General features: G+C 41.6%; 1 protein-coding gene across 14 annotated transcripts in view; it reads right to left on the minus strand.

The window, feature by feature from the left end:
- shisa6 (shisa family member 6) overlaps positions 1-8,034 on the minus strand; it is a 76,497-nt gene extending 68,463 nt beyond the window's left edge. For 13 of the 14 annotated variants that reach the window (XM_067488850.1, XM_067488855.1, XM_067488854.1 and 10 more), the window contains exons 1-2: positions 6,703-7,761; positions 493-653 (exon numbers count right to left, since the gene is read on the minus strand). In XM_067488850.1, the coding sequence (XP_067344951.1) occupies positions 493-653; positions 6,703-7,232 (691 nt within the window). In that variant the 5' untranslated portion in view covers positions 7,233-7,761. Of the gene's footprint in view, positions 1-492; positions 654-6,702; positions 7,762-7,950 lie in introns of those variants that run through there. The other variant, XM_067488843.1, reaches the window with a different exon arrangement.
- Positions 8,035-13,644: the final 5,610 nt, after the last annotated feature.

A 13,644-nucleotide genomic window follows, 5' to 3' on the forward strand; every position in this document is an offset into this window, starting at 1 on the left:
CCTCCCTCCATTGACTGGCCCCCTCTTGATTCCTCTTGTGCAGTTTTTAGCCCACATCACTGATTTATGTTTCTAGCCGTGTTCACTGAGTCTTGAGGTTAAATCACGTTGGGTGTGCTGTGTCTGATTCGCCCACTGACTGACTGGTCATCACTTCCAGCCTGTCAGAGTCTGCAGGATGGTGCCACCTTGCCAGCCTGTAATTATCACCACTAGCAGGCCCCTCTTTTTCTCTGTTGCTCGCTCCCTCACACTCTCTTGCTCAAATCGGATGATTAATGGATGTTAACATTGGAGATTACACTGTCGAAAGCCTCAAGCACAGCGGGTGCTCTTTGGAGACGAATGCAGATCTTTACACAGACATTCTAAATATATATGGCACATGCATTGCACACTGAGGACACACTGAGAGGGAGGTAAGCAAAGAGTTAAATGTCTGAAAAGCTTTAGATCTTTGAGTGTGCAGTGAAGAAAGAGAATGGCTCTTACCATGGTTGGATTTGGAGGCGTGAACAGGGGTGTAGTGGTTCTTGGATGAGGTTCTGACTGGTGTGTTGTCTTTGGGTGAACCGTTCATCGCTGCAAAATTCTCACAATCATATTGTGAGATGGGGATGGGCCCCTGCTGCCTCAGAATGTCTGCAAGGGCCCTGCAAACCAAAATACATAAAAAGGAACAACTGTGATTATGGTACCTAAAATATATTTCTTCTTCTGGTACAGTTTTTTTTCTTTCTCAGTGAAGCAGAGCTGAGATAAAAATGAAGCACGAGCTTGTCTGTTTTCTGCTAATCGTTCAGACAGTGTTGCGAGTAATTCAGAGCTTCTCTGTTTCTTCTTCTTCTTTCCTCTTTATTTCTATTTTTACACATCTGGGGAACATGACGAGCACTCATTTGCAAAAGGAAACAACATTGGATGTGTGAGTACCTCATCTAATTGGGTTGAATTTGAATGTTTTTCAGACCGCACCAGGTGCATATGGAAGGCCCGAGCCCTCAAGGGGCGCGAGTGGAAGAGAGGGAGAAGCAATCGTGATGAAAGAAAGTTCAAATAGTGTTTGTTTGCTTTTTCTGGCATCGAAAAAGGAAATCAAATTACTTCTGCAGCCTCGCAGCAGCTCAAAGCTTTTGTACGACAAATGTATCACCAGTGTAACCTTTGCTTATGTATTAATATCTTAACCTTACCACCCCCCAACCCCCCCTCCCCTCTCTTCCAGTTCCTTATTGAATTTGCAGCGATGCATATGTGTCACTCGACCTTGATACAGCTCCAACATTAACACTATGCATTATTAACACTCACACTATTTCTCAAATTTTGAATAATGCCCCCATCCAAAAAAAAAAAAAAAAAAAAAAAAAAAATCAATCATGGAGAAGTAATGAGTGTCAGCATTTGTTCACTGATGTGCGCATGGTCTCTAATATTACCCACTCATGTATGATAACTCTCATATGGTGAACCCCCTGGCAACCCAGTCTTACATGAAAATATACAACAGCTACATTGCTCCACAATGTAAAATACACTTGTCTCACAATATAGTGTGTAAAAATGGGACATACCAACATCCCATGAATGTAGTTTCTGAGAAAAATGTCACCTTTAAATACATTACCTGCATTACAATATGTTTTGATAACCTTTCTAGCTACATTCAGTGTATTTATAGGATGTTTGATTTATCATTTACAAACATTTTGCCAGAGCACTGTAGTGCAATATTTCACCATCTACAGTTTACATACTAAATGGCAACATTTGGACACACACTTTGGACATAGATGTTAAGTCTTTGTAACAGAGTAACAATTGTAACATTGTAACAACTTAAAGACGAAGGGACTTCGTCTCTTTTGGAGAAGGAGAACTGCATTAACATGATGCTACAATGAGCAGACAGAATAAGCTTGTTATGGACTGAAAACACATTAAACATGTATTGACATGTGCAGTGGTGGGGAACAATCACCTTTCGCACCACAGTGCACTCGGAGATTTTTGCTGTTATTACAGATGAAATGTGTGTCCTGTTCCTGTTGAGTAATAATTATTCAGTCACATTGTCCTAACACTTTATAATTGTAAAAATGTGTAAAAACAAAGGGCAAAGGTAGGTTGAAATAAATGACACACTTAAAAAAGAGTTCAGCAGTTCACACAAGTATACAATTAACATTTATAGTGAGTCTTCAAGGCTTTGGGGTTAGTGAAGGTTTTTTAAATGTGCCATATTTTTTCATATATATTTTACAATTGGGACAACAAATCCAAAAATACAGAAAAAGGGGTTTTTAAAGTAAACTGCCTGATCAAATTTTTTAGGCCTAGAGCCGAAACCTACACTCATTGTGAAATCCAGCAAGATCTCTTTTTTGTTATAGCACATAATTAATAATAGTAATATTATTTATGGTAAGTATTTTTTACTTTATGCCCTGGGTGCCATTCCTCAAGAAAACACAAATCAGGGGCAAAGAAGCCACAAACACTTGGAAAAGTGTTTGTGTGCGTGTGTGTTTGTGTACAGTTTTTTTATGATTTGAAATCAGGGCGCACAATTCACACACACGTAGCAGAAACCCTGTGATTTTGAATGAAACACTTTAAGCAATACTTTTTCAAAGCCTACATAGACCTCTGACAATGTGCATTCAAACAGGTCCACAGACAGAACCATTCCACTGGCCCTTCACACATCTCTGACCCACCTGGAGCTATCACATCAGTGGAATCACTGTTAAATGGCTACAGCTCAGCATTTAACACTGTCTCATATAGTCATCAAGCTCAGGAATGTTTGAGTGAACAGTATCTTATGCAGATCCTAAACTTTGTAACAAACAGAGTGAAAGGAGTCCAGTCCTGTTTGTCCGACACTGAGATGGTGTTGGACTTCAGGAGGGCACAGAGAACACACATCCGTATCTATATTTAACAGACACCTATGGAGAAAGTTGATCGTTACTTAGGCTCCATCTTAGCGAAGACTTGAAGAGGACAACCCACAATGTGTCAGTGTTTAAACTCCAAATCAGCTTCTTTTTTCCTTACAAGACTGAGACATGGCAAGGACAAGAGGATACTTAGCAACTTCTACAGGTGCATCAGTGAGACTGTCTTCTCTGGGTGCATTAGAGCCTGGTATAGGAGCAGCTCCAAGTAGGACCATGCAGAGAGTCATCAAAGCAACACACACACACAAACAACATATGCACTGTAAACTAATAAAACAGCAGCATATGGACGTAGCACTTCGTCCTTATCACAACGTACATTCTCTGTGTCAAGACAAGAAGGGTCTTCCTTCCTCAATGACCTGAATGAGGGATATTCTGACATAGTCAATCTTTCACTGCTATGTCCAAAAAAAATAAAAATAAAAATACCTCAGAGGTTAAAGAAGTGAGTGCGGATGCACAGTAAATTGTGGATGCTGATGTCCTGGTCATCAAGGACACCTGCTGTGCTTATTTTCTAAATAACCCTGCACTACCCACTGCTGATCACCTCCATCAGGTGTGTTCAGCCAATCAAAAGCTGAAAAATACCAGTTGACATTGTCTTCCCCCATTCCACCACATTCTGATTGACTAAAAACACAGGTAATCGGTGGTGGGTAGTAACCGAAGCAGGGGTCAATGAGGACCAGGATAGAGAACCAGTGAGTTAAAGTGTATATCTTATCTGTTCTGCTTCCACTTTATCTTCTGCTGTTAATGTTGTGTAGATCATTGGCTTCCTGCTTGTCCCGTCATGCGTCACGACACGGGAACATGTTGGTTTTGCACGTGTTTTTACGTCGGATGCCCTTCCTGCCGCAACCCTCCCATTTTATCTGGGCTCAGGGCTGGCACTAAGGTTGCCCTTGGTGGCTGGGTGGGGCCACACCTGGTGGGTGCTGTTAATGTTGGGTAGGCAAGTGAGGACCCTATCTGGTTAAAACCTGCTAAAACCTGATTGTTGAATTTACAATAAGGCATCTAAATGTCAGCACACAGCCGTGTTTGATCAGTTGGTACATGTGTGTTTTGTTTAGCACTGTGCAGTTAATTGGAAAAGCAGTGACATCATGTTAGATTTGTGTGTGCTTAGTGTTTTGGGGGAAAAATGACACTCAGAATGTGTTTATAGTTACGCAGATCAAATTTCACTAACTGTGTTATTTTTAGTTTTAGCATGTCAGCAATCAAAAAGACATTTATTGTCACTTCACCACAGATAAATGTATTTTTTTTTTCAATTCAATTCAACTTTATTTATATAGCGCCAATTTGCAACAATCATCTCAAGGCACTTTACAGAATAAAGTCAAGACTATAAAGATGTATAGACAGAACAAAACAATTCCCCCTTTGAACAAGCTCTAGGCAACAGTGGAGAGGAAAAACTCCCTTTAACGGGAGAAACCTCCAGCAGGACCGGGCTCAGGGTGGACGGCCATCTGCCTCGACCGGTTGGGGTGAGTGAAAAGTGGAGACAGAAAAGAAAAGAACAACAAGAAGCAACAACAAAAGATCGGGCAGGTTGATAGGACCAGTAGCTGGTCATTACATTAACAGCTTAGTTTAAGCTTTTCAATAGGGATAAAGAAATCATCAAGGACACACACGCAATCATCAGTGTACAGGTACGACGTACAGTAAATGTGTGAGTGGCTAAAGCTATTATCATTTAGAGATAATTTAATTTGAATTCTGTAATTTAAACCACTGGAATGTAAACAGATAAATGAAATCCAAAGCCATCATTAAAACACCTAATTAGAAGTCCATGGAAAATTAATTTTATCATCATATGTAGTACTCTACTAAAAAAACTGAACTTGAATTTTAAAGATTCATAATTTTTCTTTTTTTTTTGTTTGTATCCAGATTATTGACACTATTGCATAATAAAATTACAAATTTAATGCCCAGAATGATTCTGGTTCTTGTGAATTCTTGTGATCTCCATCGGTCATTCTTGTGAATGACCGATGGAGATCATCAACAAAATGAAATGGCAGATAGTAAATGTTCTGCACTTATAAAGAGCTTTTTTTACCTATTGACACTCAAAGCACTTTACACTGCTTTTTATTCACCCATTCACTCACTTATACACCGATGGGGGAGCTGCTATGCAGCTGGCCAACACTCACCAGCAGCAACTAAGTTGGGGTTCAGTGTCTTGCTCAAGGACACTTTGACATGTGACCGGAGGAGCCGGGGATTGAACCAGCAACGGCGAGATTGGTGGACAACCGCTCTACCTTCCTGCGTCACAGTATGAACCGAATTCCCCCAGAGCGCTGCTCTTTAGCTAATGGTGCTTCGCCATGAACACATTTCTCATAAATAAAGTATATCAGTGACACTCTGGAAGAATGTCGATCTTCAAATGAGACACAAGTGGGATTGAAAAACCCAGGTGGCTCCGCCCCCTGTTCACTGCTCTTTTTTTACTCTCTTTCTTTGGGGAAGTATTGATGATATCAGTAAAGAAAACCATAGAGTTACATTCCATTCCTGCAAATTTCTGACAGAATTTGTAATACTGTAACTAATTTACCTAACATTCTATACCTGTCCAGAATAGGATTATGAAAATAATCCATATCCATATTTTTCTGGAAATGTTATTAAAACAAATTGTAATGCTGAAGTATATAAAGTAGGCAAAGGCATTAGAAAAGAATAAAGACCAAAAAACATTGAGAGGCTCTGGTTTTCCACAGTATCTCATCTTTTCTGAGCCCACCTGAACATGTCATGGAGCCAGAGAGTCGAGGACTGAGTGAATGGGGTCCAGAAGTCTGACGTGTGACAGCTGGATGACTTGACCCAGTCGCCTCATGAGCCAAATGTGGGCTTTATAGTTACATATCACAGCTCACTGAGTGAGCGATACTGAGTGATAAAAGTGAGTTTATTTGAAATATACGCTAACAAACATCCAGCATTAATGTTGGCCATGCTGCCGCTCACTCCCACGCATAACAGATGTACACACTCTGTCTCTCTTCATGAACACTGCCCTGCCCACAGCCATTGTAATAGTTCTCTTTCAACTGCTCCATAATTATTTCACTCCATGGGTTAAAATCTGAAGGGTTACATCAGTTTGGCTTTAGATAACAATGTAAACTCAGCCTAAAATATAAACACATGGAGTTATATGATGGTGCATGTGACCTCACTGTGGACCTTTTACTGACAGGAGCCTTGACCTTTGACCTCTGTGTGCAGAGGGGTGTGTGTGTGTATAATAGTACAGTATGTTTAGTCCTACATCTAACAGTGCACATGAGGAATCCTGGTGTGTTTCTATTCCTGTTTTAGCAAATATTGAAAGTCATATGTTAAGCAGAGGCAGCACGGTGGTGGAGTGGTTAGTGCTGCTCAGTTAGAAGGTTTGAATCTGCCTGCCTTTCTGGGTTGAGTTTGCATGTGTGGGTTTCCTCCCACTGTCCTACAACATGCACCTTGGGTTAACTGGTGACTCTAAATTGGCCTTAGGTGTGAATGGTTGTCTGTCTTTGTATCTCTCTGTTTTGACCCTGACACAGACTGGAGACCACAGGAGAGCTGGGATATGCTCCAGCTTCCTGTGACCCTGTACAGGATAAGTGGTTGCAAATAATGGCTGGATGCTGAGCAGAATGCTGACACGTTATTCTAACATGTTATGCGTGAATTCAAAAACACTCACCTGTGTATATTCATTTCCTGAGGCGGCTCTGTAGCTTTGTCATACGCAACTTTGGCCGACACTCCCAGCACTATGATGAAGGCTATGATCCCACAGGTGATATAGACCGCCGTGTTGGTCTGATCCATGCTCGGATCGTAGGTTTCGCCGGTCGGGATGGGGGACGGGGCGGCCGTCTGCACCCACGTCGGCGTGTTGTAGTTATTGCAGGCTTTCTGATCCAGCCGGTCTTTCTTGTACTCGCAGCAGAAGCGCAGGTAGCACGTCCCGCAGCAGTACCGGTGGTCCGTGTTGTTGCACTCGAACATTTTGTCATATTGCCCGCTAACGTCGTAGTAGCCCAGGCAGGTGTCGTGGGTGCTGGCGGGCGCCGGCTGCGGGGTCTTCTTCGGCGGGATGGCCGAGGGCACCGCAGTAGCTTTGGGAGCCTTCCTGGGCAGCTGCTTGGGTTTTTTACCGCCTGTAGCGGCGCTCAACACGCTCAGTGGGTCCAAGTATATCAGCAGCAGCAAAAGGTGCCTTATCCCCATGGTCGTGTGAGGAACTCTTCAAGTCTTACGATGTGGCAGAGACGCGTAAACTCTGGTTAAACGTGCACAGCTTCAGTCTTCTGTGAGTCTTCCCCTGCTCGCTCAGCCTCCTGTGCAGCCGTCATGTTGAATACAACTCTGTGTAGACTGTTGTCAAGGGCATTTCTCTGCTATTATTATGCAACACACACACTAAAGCCCATTGCAAGCCAGAGGGAAGCGGTGTGAGGAGAGCAGCATGTCCTGACCGGGAGCGGCGCTCGCTCCTTGGACTCTGCGGCGCGCAGAAGTCGCGGTGTGTCGCTGTCCAAGGTGCTGATTCCTGGAGCCCCCTACTCAGTTTTGCTCAAGTCAAAGTTGGCTGAAGGAAGAAATAAGCCAGATTGGCTCATTAGGTATTATCCTCACGTCACAGGCACGTCATTAATTAATAAGTAGGCTTCTGCGCGTTCAAATAACTAAAAATTGCCCTGGTGAAACTAAGACTTGCAGTTTGCACGACGCTTTCAACTTGATAACATGACACCCACACAAGGAAAGAAGCTTCGAAATGACTAGGTAATGCTCGTGTGAAGCTTCAAATCTTATATTACCTGCACTTAATTGGCACAATATTTTTCCTGTTACACGTTTTCAAACACATTTCCAGTGTAGTTTAAAGCATTTTTGTAACCTACTTTGGTTTATTCACAGAGTGGGAGTGTGAAAGCCAGCCTACCTCTGTAAGGATACCCGCTGAGGAGCTGCTCTGTGTCTGGGTCTCCGAAAGTAAGCAGAATATCAGCCCCCCCCCCCCCCCCCCCCACACACACACACACACACACACACACACACACAAGACACACCACCGCCACTTCTCTCTCTCTCACACACACTCTCTCTCCGCCTCTTACATCACTTCAGTGCTGGCGTCAGAAGTCATCGGTAAATTCCACCCCTCCTCCACCACCTCCTCCTCCAAGCGAGCAAGAAAGCAAGGCTGGTTATTGGCATTAACACTTCTAAATTAAATAGCTGCACAGCACAGACCTCCGTCCGCAGAACGGGCTTGCTGGCTTCCTCCAGACAACCACGTCCACTCTCTGCAAGTCTCTCCCACTCGAATGTTTATTTGCATTCACAGTTTACAGCCGATTGATGCAATTCTCCATCTACATGCCTGTAAACAAGCGTGATTTGCAGGAGGAGACAGGAACTCGGTGCTGTAGCGAAAGTCATTCATAGCCAAGCTGTGACACCTGGGGGACTATGGAGAACTGATGGAAGAAAATTGCCAGAGAAGTGTGTTATTACATACTAGTCCTACACCTTGTTACACGTCTTTCATTCTTCTTCTGTAGCCACACTACAAGTCAACCTTCACCCAGCCGCTTCAGCAGGTGCAGAGCTCTGTTATGATGAAAAGCTGCACATATTGTTCTCTGCGGCACTTGTTAGAATAGAGCACCGAGTTTCATATATTGCACGCACCATATTCAACACGTTCCAATCACAGAGTAACGACGGTGTCTGAACAGCAGCAGAAAGAGGTGTGAAAGCTGCAGGGAGAGAGCGGGACCTTAAATCACAGTTATCCGCCTTGGTCGAGGACGCATGCAACGTGATGAGAATAGAGCGCATTGTTTCTGGGGAGTGTTTCTGGCAGGCAGCAGGCTGCAATGATGTGGGCTAAAGAGCACCAGTAAAGAACAGAGAAGTGAGGAAAAGAAATCTGAAGGAAGCTTTTTGGATCAATTAGGTTTTCTCTCTATTTATAGTTGGGTGCAAAAGGTTGTGTCCCCTTATGCTGAAAGGGCAAAACAAAGATCAACATAAAAGTTCATTTGCTCTTAATACAAATTTTGTTTCATCAGAAAATAACTAAAGTTCATCTTTAATTAATTTATCAAAGAGGATGGAAGCTTTTGTAATTAAGGAATTATTTACTTCTGATGATAAAATAGTATTTGTACTAGCTGATCATGCATTTTTATGATGTTAGGTTTGGAGGTAAGTTTATATCCCTTCATCCTGCAACAGCACTGAAACCTCTTGCTGTAGGTTAATTATTAAACTATAAAATCAAATAAAATCAAACAGAATATGCTCCAAAACTAATAGTGAGTATGTGAAAACATCCGTCCATGCATGGGATGGATGGGCTGGAACTATCACTGATGTGAGAGGTGGGGCCACCCTGGACAGGTCCCCAGTCTGTCTCAGGGCCAACAAAGAGACAGACACACACACAGACATTTATTTACATTCACATTTACAGGCAATTTAGAGTCAACAATAAACTTAACATGCACGTCTTTGGACTCCGGGAGGAAACACGAGCACAGGGGAGAATATGCAAACTCCTCGGTGAAGGATGCAAACCTAAATTTCTGACTTTATGACTATCACTGTCTAAAACTGTCCTTCTTTTTAATACAAACATGTGGGTCATTTGTACACACAGACAGGCAGCTCTAACCAAACCTGATTAAATGAAAACTTGATTGAATGCACCTGTGGCAAATTTAGAAATCTGCTATATGAGGTCCCACATGAAAAGAAGTTTTCATTTTGTCACCATGCAATATAGGAATGGAGATTTTTTGGGCATAATAGAATTCTTTTCATTTAAAAATAAATCTACTGTACATAATGTGTCTGAATTCCATTTGAAGCCACTGCCTGTATTGTAATCATAAGACAGCAGATGTTGATTGTAGACTTGGTTGTGTTAAATTCATTAATTAAAGTAAACTAAATTAAAATATGAGCTTGCATGGTTTGAATAATGAGTGGATTCTTTCATCTTGGATAATTTCCATCATTTTGGTTGAGGTTACATCTTGATCTCATCAGTTCATAAAACTTTTCCCCAGAACTTTGGGTTTTCATCTCTGTACTTTATTGAATTTTACTGCTGAATGTGCATCTTGTGGTACGTTCTCTTGGGATTTTAGCCCCCTCCCCCAATGCTATATGTCTGTTGTTGGTGATATCATAGACTGTTCTTCAGCTCTCCCAGTGTCATCAGCTGTTGTTTTCCCTGGTCAATCTGCTCTGTGCATGTTGCTCAGTACACTTGTGGTTTCTTCTTTCATTTTTCTTATTGTAGTATATTTATACCCAATGTTTGTGCAATGGTTTTCATCACATTTAACGTTCCTTGTTTTTCGTCACCAGTCTGTTTTTCATGTCGATGTATCCCTTTCAACATCAAATACAGTCTTCAGAGGTGAAACCTAAGGCTAAATCCAAAGCAGTCATTTAACGTTCTTTATAGTTTGAACATTCATTCTCACATAAAACGCCAGTAACATATTCCAGTACTTTTGCTTTGTAAAAATTTGGGGGCATCTGAAGCAAGGGGTGCTTTATTGTTTAATAAATCTAGATGTAAATACCAGAAAATAAAAGCTGAATTTCTGGATTTTTGCCTCATATTTCTTTTTAATCTTAAACCCAAATGGTGTACAGCAAAAAACAATGAATTGGCCATTCCAGTTCTTTTCAAGGGGAATGCATTGACAATAAAACAAAGGGGTCCTAGTGGCTCAGTGATAGAGCATTGGGTTGGAATGCAGAAGGCCCCAGGTTCAAATCCCACCCCACCAACTGTTCACCCTATCACAGACAAAAATGGGAGGTTTGTGGCAGGAAGGGCATCCTGTGTGAAAACTCAGCTGTGGGAATCTATATTCCATACACTCAGTTTGGTTTGTGGTTTGTTTGCATAGAGAGACGAGTTGAAAGATAAATTGAAAACCGCTCTATACACTAGACTCTACAGATACTTTCTGAAGTTCTGTTCACTACTACGATGCAACAGACTTGATTTGCAAAACTGACATCAAAGCAGTTGCGTTTTTTTTTCTGCACTAATAAATATTTTTTACACTGACAGACTGATGAAATTATGTGTAATGTTAAAGAAGTCATTCGCAGTTATGAACCCGCAGAGAATTCCCATCCACATATGCAGTTCTCCTGCTCTCTGGAGGCTTTAGACTTTTTTTTTTTAACTTACTGATTCTGTTTTGGAGCCCACGACTTTATCGTTTTGGATCAGTCTCTCAGCTCTCATCAACCTTGTTTCTAACAACAGTGGGCAGCTGTTTTCAGCCAAGATCCTCTGACAAACCCACCATTGACCATATTTTTAGCACCAAACAGAACACAGACAAGGCCACTACTTGGCAAACAAGGTGGAGACCGAAACAAAAATAAAAAATAAGAATATTTGACAGAACATATTGTTTCCTGTTTCCTCTCGTCCGAGTGACCAAGAAAATAAACAGATGCAGCAAGTCCTCATTTCTCTTTAGCAAAGTCAGTCATGGCTGTTAAGAATATTTCTAAGCTGAAGCCTTAGCACATGTTTTATTGTTCATATGAATGAATGATTCAAGGCACATTGCAACAGCCATTACATACAGTTCAAGTACACTGGGCTTGAAAATCAGCATCATCTGTGTGTGTGTGTGCGTGCGTGCGTGCGTGTGTGTGTGTGTGTGTGTGCTTATTTTTGCTTGGGAGACTTACTAAAAATGTTTGCATTAAAGTCTGTGTGCAGCATTACAAACTGGACAGTCTGCACTCAGCAGGTCAGAAGGTCTGAACACACTAATTAAAGCTTCTTTGTGCCAACTACTTAAGATGACCTGACCTGTTTTTTTCCCCAAACAAAAGTTGGTTTATCACATTGTTAAAAATCAACGTGGCTCATTCAGGACTCCAATTAAGATTTACATTTCTGCTTGGGGTAATGACCTAGTCCCAGGCAATCAAAACAGAGCAAAGTGACTGTTCTGCCATGAACGGCTTAATGATTGGTTTGGTGATATTTTAGATTTCTCTTGTCAAAAAGAAATAGCAGATGCACTTGTGTGCATGCATATCCCCAAACTCTAACAGCTGATGTTCTGAAACTGTTAATTCAACACATGTATTCAACACCTTCTCATCCCACAGCATCAGATAATGACGCTGCCATTGTCAACTTCAGGGTAAGATTAAGTTACATCATAAATTACATAAAAACAAAATGCTATAAAAGTTGACAATGGCTTATACGTACTTGCTGAATAGTGCACACGTGCGCAATGTTGTGTCACAATCATCACTGACCGCAACATCTCCCACTAGACTTGAAATAGACCCATAAAAGTTGCCGGAACCCACCTCCATCAGCACCACCTGTCAAAGCTTTGCAGGACCAACAGATCAGATATCACAGCTGCAGATGGAGGAGCACATGCCATTGTTTAGAAAACAGACAAATCTCCAACCTGGGCTGCAGCTTCTCCCTAAGCTGGGAGCAGAAGACCTTTCCTGACTGTGGCACTTTCATTGCTGTCATCCTTCTGTCGCTAACCCTCCCTTGCTTCCCCTCTGGAGAAAATACTGAAAGAAGGTGGAATGCCAGCTCTCATTAGAAAAGGGATTTCAAAAGCTCCTGACAGGAACAGTAGGGGGAAAATGCTTTGCATAAGCATCTTTTTTCAATATCACCAGTGGTGTGACTGGCAGCAGGTTAGGGTACCCAAAGATCCTAATTTAAAGTCTAAGCTTCTCCTATAAAACTTACATTATCTCGTGAACACCTTCATAACGTCAGGCTGAAGTTTACTGACTGGCTCAGGAGATAGAGTTGTCTTTCCGGAAGCTCATTTGGAAAACCTTCTGATCAAAAGCACTGTTTCCATTTACTACATAGTAAAATAAACACACTGAGTGAGGAGGAGGAGGAAAAGAGTGTGATGATATTTGTGTCTGAATCCCATTCTAACAACCCAACTGATTGGCTGAGAAGCAGTTGCTTAGTAACCACGTTTTACAATGCCATCCATACTTCTTGTAATGAAAAATTTAAACTCCTGACTACAGAACTGGTCTCTGGGACTTCAGCATGAGATATAGATGTGCTCTAAGACATATAGATCAGGGCTGGAAGCCGAGCAGCAAAAAAAAAAAAAAAAAAGCAAATATACTCAGGCAAAAACATGCAAGCACACAGCAGGAATACAGATTGTACTCCTTCCCATGGTTCATGATTCATGTATTATATTTCCAAATACATAAAGGGACAAATGTGGATCATAAGCAGTCAAGGTGCACAGACGAGGTAATTTTTTTGGTCTCTTTACAGCAGTTTCTGACCAATTGTATTGATGCTCAATAAATGTTTCTGATCCATTTTACTTCCTGCAATAAACATGACTGAGGATGCATGAGGCTGCTTTTGTCATTACTATCTGTTCTTATGGGTGTGTGTTTTTACTGGTTGTATACTTGGATATCTCCATTTAGTTATTGTGTTATTCACAGAATTATGGGGTATATTCCAATCTTTTCCAGACAGAACTTTATTTTTACCACCTCTTCTTATTGAACTAGCGTGACTATCAGTTTTGAATAGTTTATAATGCAAATGCAA

Source organism: Channa argus, chromosome 20 (assembly GCF_033026475.1).
Source record: "Channa argus isolate prfri chromosome 20, Channa argus male v1.0, whole genome shotgun sequence".
In the NCBI taxonomy this organism is placed as follows: Eukaryota; Metazoa; Chordata; class Actinopteri; order Anabantiformes; family Channidae; genus Channa; species Channa argus.